Genomic DNA, 12,823 nt, shown 5'->3' with positions numbered 1-12,823 from the left:
CATTCATGGGGCTTGAACTCACAGCCTGGGCGCTGTCCCTGAGTTTTTTGCTCAAGGCTAGCACTCATTGCTTTGAGCCATAGTGCCACTAACTGTTTTTGAGTGGTTAAGAGTCTCACCTGGGCTTTTCTGCTCATGCTAACTCAAATCTTTTTTTTTTTCCCCCCAAATTTTTATTACCAAACTGATGTACAGAGAGGTTACAGTTTCATACGTTAGGCATTGGATACATTACTTGTACTGTTTGTTACCTTGTCCCTCATACCCCCCTCCCTCCTCCTCCTTTCCCTTTCCCCCCATGCGGAGTTCAGTTCACTTACACCAAACAGTTTTGCAACTATTGCTTTTGTAGTTGTTTTTCTTTTTTTACACTGTGTCTCTCAATTTTGGTATTCCCTTTCAATTTCCTAGTTCTAATACCAGTATACATGGTTTCCAATATACTCAGATAAGATTACAGAGAAGATCCCCCCTTTTTTTTCTGCCAGTCCTGGGCCTTGGACTCAGGGCCGGAGCACTGTCCTTGGCTTCTTTTTGCTCAAGGCTAGCACTCTGCCACTTGAGCCACAGCACCACTTCTGGCCATTTTCCATATATGTGGTACTGGGGAATTGAACCCAGGGCTTCATGTATACGAGGCAAGCATTTTTGCCACTAGGCCATATTCCCAGCACTAGCTCAAATCTTAACCTTTTGAGTAGCTGGGATTATAGTGAGCCTCTGGCATCTGGCTCAGGCCATATACTTTAAAGCAGTATTTTTTTAAAAATGTTTTTACATTAAAACCTTTCAAGGGGGGCTGGGGATATGGCCTAGTGGCAAGAGCGCTTGCCTCGTATACTTGAAGCCTTGGGTTCGATTCCCCAGCACCACATATACAGAAAATGGCCAGAAGTGGCGCTGTGACTCAAGTGGCAGAGTGCTAGCCTTGAGCAAAAAAGAAGCCAGGGACAGTGCTCAGGCCCTGAGTCCAAGGCCCAGGACTGGCCAAAAAAAAAAAGAAAACCTTTCAAGGCACATGCATGTAATTCCAGCACTTGATAGAATGAGGCAGGCGAATCAACTCAAGGTCAGACCTGGATACATAGTACCAGTCAGCCTTTTCTAAAGATCAAGGCTCTGTCTTTTTTTTTCTTCTTTCTTTTTTTGTAAGATTGCCCATTTGAGGGGTGGGGATGGAATCTCAAAAGCTGGGCACTGGTGGCTGCTGAGATCTGAGGATCATGGTTCAAAGCCAGTCAATGAGTCTTTTATCTCAAATAAATTACCAAGAAGCTGAAAGTGGGGCTGTGGCTCAAATGGTAGAGCACTAATCTTGAGCAGAGAAGCTCAGGGACCACGCCCAGACTAACAGCAACAACAACAACCAAAAAAAACTATTGGCAAGACTAGTAAGTACTTCAGTGGCCTATAGCTACACACATCTGTAGGTTCTATCCCTAGCACCACAAATCGAACCAAAATTTTGGCCTTTTAGGTACCATATGCCCCCTTGTGGCCATGTGCTCAACCAGGCTCCCTTGCCTTATAATTAAGTACAGGATAAAATATAGGAATATATATGTGTGTGTGTGTGTGTGTGTGTGTGTGTATATGTATGTATATTTCATGGTTTTTATATTGTGAGTTAGATTTTGTAATCTGAAAAAAAAAGGTGGCAATTATCAGTAGTTACTGGTAAAGGTGAGTGTAGTAAAGTACTTACTAACACTAAGCTGCTAGGAATAAGCTGCTTAGGAATTTCCTGTTGGCAGGAGGCATTTTATAATAAGTAAAGATATTGTTATCTGGCTTTTGTACTGTGGATGATTTTAATCTCCTGGGCTGAGATAATGCCAAACTTTAGTCCAGAAAACTTGTTCCAAACAACTATAAAATGCCTTTAAGTATATTGTAGTGACTTTAGAGGCCTTTATTTGTTTTACTGGAAAAAAAAAATCTCTTTTGCTGACTAAGGTGTGTTCAATTGACCTTTAGCTCAGTTAACCACATTTGACTTATGATTTCTTTTCCGGAGCAGCCATTGTGGGGAGACTTTGATTCCTTGATGTAAATTCCATTCTCTTATAGGCCAAGTGTGTGTGGAAACACCCGCCCGGTGATGAGATCTATCGGAAAGGCTCAATCTCTGTGTTTGAAGTAGATGGCAAGAAAAATAAGGTAAAATGTCCTAACTTAAAAGAAATGGTCTTATACATTCACGGTTTCTGAAGGAGAATAAATAAGTTTTTGTTGTTGAGTTTAGAAGTCAACAGCCCTCACATAAACTCTTTCTCTCCTTCCAGATCTACTGCCAAAACCTGTGCTTGTTGGCCAAGCTTTTTCTGGACCATAAGACATTGTACTATGATGTGGAACCCTTCCTGTTCTATGTTATGACAGAAGCAGACAGTACTGGCTGTCACCTGATCGGATATTTTTCCAAGGTCAGAAGGATCTGGAGATTAAGAAACTAATGGCCAGAGCAGGGAAATGGATATTGATAACTGAGGGCTCAAATCTCTAATACCTTAGACAGTAATAGCCCTTCCCTAAAGTTGAGTGGGAATTAATACTATGGGTAGTTTAATGAACATGCTCTGATCTTTATTAAAAGCTTCTGGTTAGCTAAGTACACATTGTAACCCTAGCTACTCAGAAGGCTAGACTTGAAGGACTGCAGTTCAAAGCCACCTTACTTAAAATATATAATTCACTAGTTTGTAATATATTTTCAGAGCTATATGAACATGGGCAGTTGTCACAGTTTCCATAGTTTCTTTTTTTTTTTTTTTTTGGCCAGTCCTGGTTTTGCTCAAGGCTAGCACTCTACCACTTGAGCCACGGCACCACTTCTGGTTTTTTCTATATATGTGGTGCTAAGGAACCGAACCCAGGGCTTCATGTATATGAGGCAAGCACTCTACCACTAGGCCATATTCCCAGCCCTCCATAATTTCTTAAAACCCTGTGCATTAGCAGTCCACATTTCCACTTCACCCTTTCCAATCCTAATGTGCCCATTTTGGACATTTTTTATATATAGACTCATCAAATATGTGGTTTAATTTTATTCTGATCGCCTTTCAGAATGAGGGTGATCCTCCATAAATGGACTCAGCAGTTTTGGCCTTCTTGACCTGCACTGTGCCTATAAAGGTCCCAGAGGTGGCCTTGAAATGAGAGTAGAGGTCTCAAAGCTGGAGAAGCCCTGGGATTATTGGCTCTGGCCATCATAAACTGTAGATGTAAAAGCAGGACTTTAGCCATATATTTTGTAAGCCATCCTATTTTGTCTATGACGGAGGCCTGAAAACTTTGGCACTAAATCCTAATGATCTCTTCTCATTTCTTTGTTTTTATTTTAGGAGAAGAATTCATTCCTCAACTACAATGTATCCTGTATCCTCACCATGCCTCAGTACATGAGGCAGGGCTATGGCAAGATGCTCATTGATTTCAGTAAGTGAAACCGCTAAGTCACATCAGCTCTATAAGGCACAGATCCTTTGAGTGTTACTCATCTTTTTTAAAAAATTTTAATGTCACGGTGATGTACAGAAGGGTTACAGTTTTATATATAAGGTAGTGAGTACATTTCTTGTCATTCTTGTTACCCCCTCCCTCATCTCCACCCTACCTCCCTCACCCCCACCCCACCCCCACACCCCACTTCATATTTTTGACCTGTGATCTCTAAGTTCTGGCATGTAGTGGAAGTGTAGTGGTAATTAGTAAATGAACAAACAGTGGGAAAAACTTGAACTCGTAGTGTCTGAATTGAACATTGAACATTCAGTGAATGCAGGGCCTTGAATTGATGCTTAATAGGCGATGCTGACAATTACAAAGTAAGCTCTTTAGGATTGTCCTGATTTGAGTTTTTTTCTTTAGCATGTGCAGAGCACATGCATGCCTAAGGCTTAAAATCGATTCCTGTGACATGTGTGATTTCACTTTTGTAAAGCTATGTAATCCATATACCTGACACAGGCTTTGGGTAGTACACTATACTCACTGAAGTTTGTGAACTTTGTCAGTAACCTTAATCACAGCAATTAAGTCATTGGATACACATATTTCCATCTGTCTTTAAATAAGGTGCCCCGATGCAGTTCTCATGCTATGAACAGGTGTCCTTACCTATTAATGCCTGGCTTTCCATGTTTTTGTGGTTTCTCTTGGTAGTTTAAAATAGTTCCTTAGCCAGTCACCAGTGGCTTGTCTGGTAATCTCAGGAAGCTTGAGATCTAAGGATTGTGGTTCAAAGCCAGTCCAGGCAGGAAAGTCTGTGAGACTCTTACCTACAATAAACTACCCAGAAAAAGCCAGAAGTAGGGCTGTGGCTTAAGTGGTAGAGTGTTACCCTCAAGCAAAAAAGGTGCTCATGGACAATACCCAGGCCCTGAGTTCACATCCCAGGACCAGCACACACAAAAAATAGTCGCTAAAAGTAGTGCTATAGTATTGTTCCTAAGTGCAAGAAGAAAGACTGGACAAGGCGCTGGTGGCTCACAGCTGTAATCCCTAATTACTCATGAGGCTGAGATCTGAGAATCATGGTTTGAAGCCATCTCTAGAGACTATTTCAAGGGGCTGGGGATATGGCCTAGTGGCAAGAGCGCTTGCCTTGTATACATGAAGCCCTCGGTTCGATTCCCCAGCACCACATATACAGAAAATGGCCAGAAGTGGTGCTGTGGCTCAAGTGGCAGAGTGCTAGCCTTGAGCAAAAAGAAGCCAGGGACAGTGCTCAGGCCCTGAGTCCAAGGCCCAGGACTGGCAAAAAAAAAAAAAAAAAATAGAGACTATTTCCAATTAACTACCAAAAAGCTAAAAGTGGAATTGTGACACAAGAGAGCAAAATAGCAGTGGGGTCAAGCTGAGATCCTAAGTTCAAGCCCCATTTGCAGCACACACAAAAAAGAGGACTAATGAACCCATAGAGGTTATATGAACTTTCTACAGGTTATAGTGCTTTCTAGCTATGAGTGCGATGTCAACTGAACCAGCTGAATGAATTAAATAAGGTGGTTTCCAAAATGCACATAAAAAGAGGTTATGGATTATAGATTAGTCAGTATATGACCTAGTCCTATACTTCCCTGAGAGCAGTTGATTGGTGTTTGCTATTTCAGTGGAACATAATCACTGTGATTAACAATCTACTGTAAGCCAGCTGCTGATGGCTTGTGCCTGTAATCCTAGCTACTCAGGCAGAAAAATCTGCAAGACTCACATCTCTAATTAACCAACACAAAACAGGGCTAGAGATGTGGCTCAACTAGTAGAGTACCAGGCATGAATAAAGAAGCAAATCAAGTGCTAGGTCTCTAAGTTCAAAGCTGAGTCCCAAGGGGGAAAAGATGAAGGAATCTTAAGCTGGTGTGGTGGTACACACCTATAATTCTAGAACCTGAGGCTGAAGCAAGAATGTCAGGATTATGAGCCAACCTGAACCTACAAGACAAGAACTGCCTCACAACAAAGCTATGTTATGTATGTAATGAGATGGCTTCCTATTTCTGTTCCCCGTCTACCTGTTTATATACCTACCAAGCACATACTAATAGAGAACTATTTTTAACATTCCTAGTGAAGATTTCCACGGTTTTTCACGTCTTATAAGTAATTGCACATGTACAATCTTCCTCTCTTTATCCAAAGGGAGTATATTATATTTAAAAGTACATTGAATGACTGGTCCCTAGTTGATACTGCAGACTGTACTTCTTAAACCTTCCATGTTGGCACACTGTTCTTTACTATTAGGATGAGACTCACTGTTACTGGAAAAGTCTGTGTTTGTTCCCTGGCAGGTTATTTGCTTTCCAAAGTAGAAGAAAAGGTTGGCTCCCCAGAACGTCCACTCTCTGATCTGGGGCTTATAAGCTATCGCAGTTACTGGAAAGAAGTGCTTCTCCGCTACCTGCATAATTTCCAGGGCAAAGAGATTTCTATCAAAGGTTGGTTTTTATCTCTTGAAAAAAGTGGTTAACCCCACTAGATTGTCTTAACTTTTTCTTTTTGCCAGTCTTAGAGCTTAGACTCAGGGCCTGATCACTGTCCCTGGTTTCTTTTTTGCTCAAGGCTAGCATTCTACCACTGGAGCCACAGCACCCAATTTGGGCTTTTTCTGTGTATGTGTGTTGCTGAGGAATCAAACCCAAGGCTTCATGCATGCTAGGCAAGCACTCAACCACTAAGCCACATTCCCAGCCCAGTCTTAACTTTTTCATTTGGGTCCTGTTCCTGCTTTGTCACCTGCAAAGTTAATGCCCATTATGTTTTCTTTCTGACTATGAGGAAGGAAGGCCCATTGAATACTGTCTGCTATAAAGACATTCTCACTAAAGGCGGTGAGGGTTTAAGAAAAGTTGGTTCCTGGGGTGGTTTCCCTTGTCTGGAGTTGTTTTCATTCTTAGATAAGTTAAGAAGAAAATCTTTTAAAGTATTTTGACATACACAGGAGCTTTGATGAAAGACACATCTTGCTGGGCCGCTGGTGGCTCATGCCTATACTCCTGACTACTCAGGAGACTGAAATGTGAGGATCAAAAAAAGGGAAGACTCATCTCCCTTTGGAAAGGTGGAAGAATTTAGTGTGCTCTATATTTGACCTTGACTTCTAAGGTTAGAAGAGTAACTTCTTGGTGTTAAGTACCAAAGGTTCGGGTTGGGGGTGCTGGGAATATGGCCTAGTGGCAAGAGTGCTTGCCTCGCGTGCATGAAGCCCTGGTTGGGTTCGATTCCTCAGCACCACATATATAGAAAATGCCAAAAGTGGCACTGGGCTCAATGGTAGAGTGCTAGCCTTGAGCAAAAAGAAGCCAGGGACAGTGCTCAGGCCCTGAGCCCAAGCCCCAGGACTGCCCCCCCCCCCCCCAAAAAAAAAAAAAAAAGATTCTGGTCCTTTGGGATTTCTCTAAGTAAAAGAAGGCCTTTGTAGTGGGTAGAGGTCTATACTTTGACTCGATTTTCAGTAGCTCTTCTGTTTACAGAAATTAGCCAGGAGACAGCTGTGAATCCTGTGGACATCGTTAGCACTCTACAAGCCCTTCAGATGCTTAAATATTGGAAAGGAAAACATCTAGTTTTAAAGAGACAGGTGAGATTTTCATCAGCTACTTGTTAGGTGTACTGGAAGCTTAGTGGAGCATTACCTTGCCACACACAAAGTAATTCCTCTTCTTGGTGGGATTTGCAATTGGCTTAATTTCTTAAGCTGGCAGTAAGAGTTCTTTGACCTTAAGTTATTAAGCTTATCTCCTACCTTGTCCTAATCAGGAGATTTAGGTAAACTCCTGTCTCAGACTCAGATATCACATTTTAAGCAGCTTTCTGTTGTGCAGCACTTCTGTTTATTTTCTTGGCTTAGAGAAATGGCTAACTGTTATGGGGACTCCTCACAAACTCCCAAGTTTGTGGTAGTGGTTTTGGATCATTTGGATAGGTTCCATCTCATCGTAAATAGTGATAATAGTAAATAATACGTACATATGATTATTTGTTCCCACTAAGGGCAAAGTAGGAAGACATGGATTAGGTAGGAAAATAGAATACAAATAAAAAAATAATACCACCATATATCTTAATATATTATTAAAACTTTGGTGATTCTTTCTCGGCTGATGCTCACTTGGGAGTCTGTCGGGACATGTTAATTCCATGTGAATCACATAATTGTTCTCTTGTTTTTTCTAGGACCTGATTGATGAATGGATAGCCAAAGAGGCAAAAAGGTCCAACTCCAATAAAACCATGGATCCAAGCTGCTTAAAATGGACCCCTCCCAAAGGCACTTAAAGTGATCTGTCATTCTGAGCCAGCAAACCCCAGCAGTAGGAATCCGTACCCTAGGGATCTGTCTGTCATTTCTGTTGTTCTTGTGATTGGCAAGTACAGTATCCTTTGGGAAGGCCATCCCCCTCAGGACTGTCCTGGCTCCGCCCTTTGTGTACACTGCAGACACTGGTTCTGAGGAACTGTTGTTTCGGCCTCAGTGAGGTTGCCTGGAGAGATCTGTATTAGACTCAAGTGCAGATCCCTCATAGCACTGACCCAAGGAGTTCTGTTATGGTACTGTACCTGTCCAGTCACTGGTTCCCTCTTTATGTCCTTTCACCCCATGAGGTGTATTTTGTCCTCTCTTTGTACTCGAGCTTCTTCCCATCTGGTGACCAGACCTCCAAACATGGTTAGCACCACAGGGACCCTTCCAGTTATTCCTTATCCATGTATTTTGTGGAAGGGTAGGGAAGAGGCAGCATTTGTGAGTACATGTGTATAATGAGAGAGGTCCATTCACCTTGGATTTTGTCTTATAACTTCTTTTCCGCTATTTTTATTGAAAGACTTATTTTTTATCACCATCGGGCTGATCAGAGCCAAGTAATTCTGAAGTTTCCCAGGGATTAATCTTAAAAATAACACCTACTCCATCTGAATGAGATGGGGAGAGGAATAAGAGGTGGAGATTCTGCATTTTGATTTGTGTTCTGTGGGCAATGTCTTGGTGGAGGGGAGTGGGTAATTCTTGCTCTGCCAGGAACTGTCTAGCGGTAAATGTCTTCTCTTTATTCGCTGGCCCTTTTTATGTTTGCAGGTGCCAAAGTAGTTTCTACTTTCTTTCATACTACATATTTACTGGTTAATAGTACTGCAGAACCTTTTCCCCCATCTGTATGAGTCTGGTATAAGATACCTACTTTTTCCTCGTAAGTTGCACTGATTTTTGGCCAGAGCGTTCTGGAGATGTGGAAAATGGTTTCAGCCCATGACTCAGCAAGGCAGAATGGCCACCCTGCCAAGGTTTGCTCATCTTTTCAACAGTGCCTCACCTTCCTCTAGGCTAAAGTGCTTCTTTCTGCCCCTCCAAGAACTCCTCCTCCACTTCCTTTTTGGGATGTACCACCATCCTCCTAGTCTCTGGTCTATTATTTTTGGTGATGTTCAAGGAAAAGATGTTCCCTCTAATTTCTCCCTAGCTAGTTCTAACCTGCTATCTTGGGGCAGCTTTTGATGTCTAACATGCTACCCTCCCCAACCTGGTCTCCAGCACTGCTGTCTTCATGTGGCGCCCCTCACCACAATCCCAACTCTGGTCATTTGTGCCTTTCTCTTGTCATCTCTGTACACTACTTATATTCACTGTGGGTTGAGGGGAGCTGGTGTTAAGCATGTTCAGCAGAGGCTCCCTCCAGTTTCAGTGTCACTATTAAGATTATCCAAATGCAACTTCACTGGGGGTTTTCTAAGGGGTAAAGGCCTTTTACAGATGCAAAACCCTTCCCCACATGTAGTAGAATGTGCTCTCAATATCTATTCAATAAAGCATGTTCTCTGCTCATGTGTGATTCATCTGAAGTGCTCATTTGTGTATGGAAAGATGTAGCTAGTCTGCTGCTGCTGATCCACTGAGGGTTTGTTTTCTCTAGCAGTGAACCATAGAGGGGTGTGGGTGTGTTGTGGCTGTGGGTGTCCTTCCCCTATAGGGCAGATTGTCTGTAGAACACAAACTGCCATCTGCCTCCCTTTGATGCTAGCTTCTAAACTTGCCTGTGTACAGTTGGCATTAGACATTCTTTCATTGAGCTCATCTTGCTCTGACTTAGAAACAGAGGGACAATGGGGTGGGGGCTGTTAAATCCTTTCTCCACAAGCATGTTCTCCAGTGTTGAGCTGTGTCCTGTCTAATCATCACCCCCCTTCCAGGTTAAGTTTCTGAAAGTAACTTCAGTTTCATTTCATCACCCAGTGCAGGAGCACAGAAACTGGGCATTGCCATCTCATTGTTAGAAAGGAAAAGACCGGGAATTGCTGGAATCATCAAAACTATTTGTTGGGATGATTTTGCTCACTGACTGGATGGAAGTCCTGAGAACACAGCCTTGTGGGCAAACTTAAGAATCCTCTGCAAGGTTGGACTCTTTGTGTGCCTTTTGGTAGAGCTTAGGGAAGTGTAGGGAATAAAAAGAAGCTTGAAAGCCCTGCACTGGTGGCTTACATTTGTAATCCCAGCTACTCAGGTTGAGAGCTGAGGATTGGGATTCCAAGCCAGCCCAGGCAGCAGAGTCCATGAGTTTATCTCCAATTAACCACCCCCAAGCCAGAAGTGGAGTTGTGGCTCAAAGTGGTAGAGCACTAACCATGAGCAAGAGTTGAAGGGCAGTGCACAGGCCAAGTTCAAGCCCCACAATTGACCAAAAAACACAGAAGCTTTAGGTAGGAAAAAGACCATTCTTCGGTTGGAGGCATGGCTCAGGTGATAGCACACCAGCCAATATACAAGTGTGTACGTGGGGGGGTGGGGGGGGATTTGAACTCAGGCCTGGGCCCTGTCCCTAAGCTCTTGCTCAAGGCTAGTCCTCTATCACTTTGAGCCACAGTTCCACTTCCAGCTTTACTTCAGGGCCTTGAACACTTAATTTTTTCAGAAGGAAAGGAGCCCAGGGTGATGCATAAGCAGAAGCCAGAATACTCACTCTACTCTGACTCACTTGAATACAATGCCTCCTTGCTACCACTGCCTTCAGCTATTGATTTCTTGATGAGTAATCATCCTCTCCCTCCTAGTTAAGATCTCATTACATGTACCCATGTTTGTAGATGCTTCTATTACGAAGAATATTAATATGAACTTGGTGAAGAGTTTCAGAAAAGAGTTAATTTTAGTTGATCTTATTAGCGAGAGGTTGGGGACTAGAGCTTGAAACAAGGAAACAAAAGATATAACTCACTCTAGCACTGCTTCTTATTTAGAGAACCAACTACCCCTTTACCTACATAGGACCCCTTCAGTCTTCCCAGTACTGTAGGGTAGATAAGAGCCTTTCTTTTCCAGATGAGAAAGGGTTGAGGCTCATGAATCTCACTGCTGAATCACAGCAACAGACAACCTTGCTTCTTTGCGGCCAACCCCTGCCCTTTGCTGTCTTGAGGGCTGATCATCTGATGCCCTCTGCTGCTTTCCCATGTCTCATGGGAATGGGAAGTCATGCTGAGTAATTTTTAGCAATACAGTTCCCTGTTAATGTCAAGATGATGCTTTTGACTTGTGCTTGCTTAGCTTTTATTAGTCCCCATTTTCAGTAGGTTTCATGGCTGGGCTAGGAATAACCCAGAATGGAGTTTTTGTACCCTTTATTTTCTTTGGACCTCTGGAAATCTGATCGATGCATTTTGAGTTCTTAAGGTACCTATGCAAATATGCACACACTTGTTGATAAAGTAGGAAAATTATGCCTTTGAAGTCCATTCCTGGACATGGAATTATCTTGGATTCTGCCTCTTCTTTTACTCCAAGATCCTTTGCTGGTTCTTTGAATGTGCTCAGGCTTGAATCATCAATCCCATCAAATGAGAAATTAGAGACAAGAGCTCTGTCTCCCTGTGGACCTCAGCATTTATCTTGCAGCCCATGGGCCTGTAGGTATAGCTACATGTAAAATGCTTTGTATGTTCTAAGAATAAAATATGAAGCTGGACACCAGCTATTGCAGAAGCTGAGAGCTAGAGGATCTCGTTTTAAAGTCAGTCCAAACAGAAAAATCTTTGAGACTCCAAGTGATAACAGTGAACAAAACAAGCTGAGTGGGTACATAAGGTCCTGAGTTCAAGACCCAGTACTAGGACAAAATATGACTGTCTGCTAAACAATAGCATGTGATACATGCTAGTAATTTTAGAGTTGGACCTTAACTGGTTTTGATCTGGCACTTTTGGCCACAAACTTGTGTATGACTGCTTCTTCCAGACCGTTTCCTGCTGATGGGGGCAGTGGAATTACTCACTTCCCTTGTGGTGTCTTCAACAATGCCAGTGGATGTCACTAAGCAGGAAATAGGATTGCCCCAAGGGGAAAAATGCCCCTGGGATCAAAACATCAGTTGTCTCTTCCCTCTTGGGCAATACTTTGCAATGCAAGTCATGCTGCCACCATTTGAGGACGTGAGAGCCTGTTTACTTGTGTCCAAGAGTGGAGAAAATCACCTGCACTGTTCTCAGCTTGGCTTCCAGGCTCCTCCCCAGTGTTCCAGTGAGATATAAAGACCTTCATCCTTGTCCAATCACAGTCTTTTTTTTTTTTTTTGGCCAGTCCTGGGCCTTGGACTCCGGGCCTGAGCACTGTCCCTGGCTTCTTCGCGCTCAAGGCTAGCACTCTGCCACTTGAGCCACAGCGCCGCTTCTGGCCGTTTTCTGTATATGTGGTGCTGGGGAATCGAACCTAGGGCCTCGTGTATCCGAGACAGGCACTCTTGCCACTAGGCTATATCCCCAGCCCTCCAATCACAGTCTTAATTACATTTTCCTGAAAACCTACTTCAGATTTTCTTTATTCCAAAATTATCTGACACTTCAACTATAGAAGTATAGTTGATACTCTGTTCTTAGATGTGTGCTGTTCCTTCTTGTAAGGGGTCCTCTTTTCCTTTTACTAGCCAGGTTAGTAAGTGATCATTCTGGCAACCTTCACATTACTTGGAAACAAGCTGACATGTTTCCAAACTAGAATCTTGGGCTAAACTGACAATCCAGGTATGAGTAGTAGAGCCTGGTGCTCCAACTGGGTCTCCAAGAACTCTTGGGTTTTACTTGAGGTTCCTGAAGGGTTTGGGTTTGATTTGATTGGTCCTGGGACTTGAACTCAGGGCTTCGGCACTGTCCCTGAGCTCTTTTGCTCAGAGTTAATGCTCTACTACATTGAACCACAGAGGGACTTGTAATTTTCTGGTAGTTAATTGGAGATAAAAGTTTATCAGACTTTCCTGCCCAGACTGGCTTCAAACCTCCATCCTCAGATCTCAATTTCCTAAGTAGCTAGAATTACAGGCATGAGTCACCA

The 12,823-nt window shown here is 42.9% G+C and overlaps 1 protein-coding gene across 8 annotated transcripts in view; it reads left to right on the top strand.

Annotated features, from left to right (window-relative positions):
* The window catches only part of Kat7 (lysine acetyltransferase 7), a 37,963-nt gene extending 28,635 nt beyond the window's left edge, over nt 1–9,328 (top strand). For all 8 annotated transcript variants that reach the window (XM_048365191.1, XM_048365189.1, XM_048365188.1 and 5 more), the window contains 6 exons: nt 2,071–2,160; nt 2,286–2,426; nt 3,348–3,441; nt 5,799–5,945; nt 6,981–7,087; nt 7,684–9,328. In XM_048365191.1, the coding sequence (XP_048221148.1) occupies nt 2,071–2,160; nt 2,286–2,426; nt 3,348–3,441; nt 5,799–5,945; nt 6,981–7,087; nt 7,684–7,785 (681 nt within the window). In that variant the 3' untranslated portion in view covers nt 7,786–9,328. The remainder of the gene's footprint in view (nt 1–2,070; nt 2,161–2,285; nt 2,427–3,347; nt 3,442–5,798; nt 5,946–6,980; nt 7,088–7,683) is intronic.
* The last annotated feature ends 3,495 nt before the right edge of the window (nt 9,329–12,823 follow it).

Source organism: Perognathus longimembris, chromosome 17, assembly GCF_023159225.1.
Source record: "Perognathus longimembris pacificus isolate PPM17 chromosome 17, ASM2315922v1, whole genome shotgun sequence".
In the NCBI taxonomy this organism is placed as follows: domain Eukaryota; kingdom Metazoa; phylum Chordata; class Mammalia; order Rodentia; family Heteromyidae; genus Perognathus; species Perognathus longimembris.
This window is presented reverse-complemented; position numbering and strand designations above follow the sequence as displayed.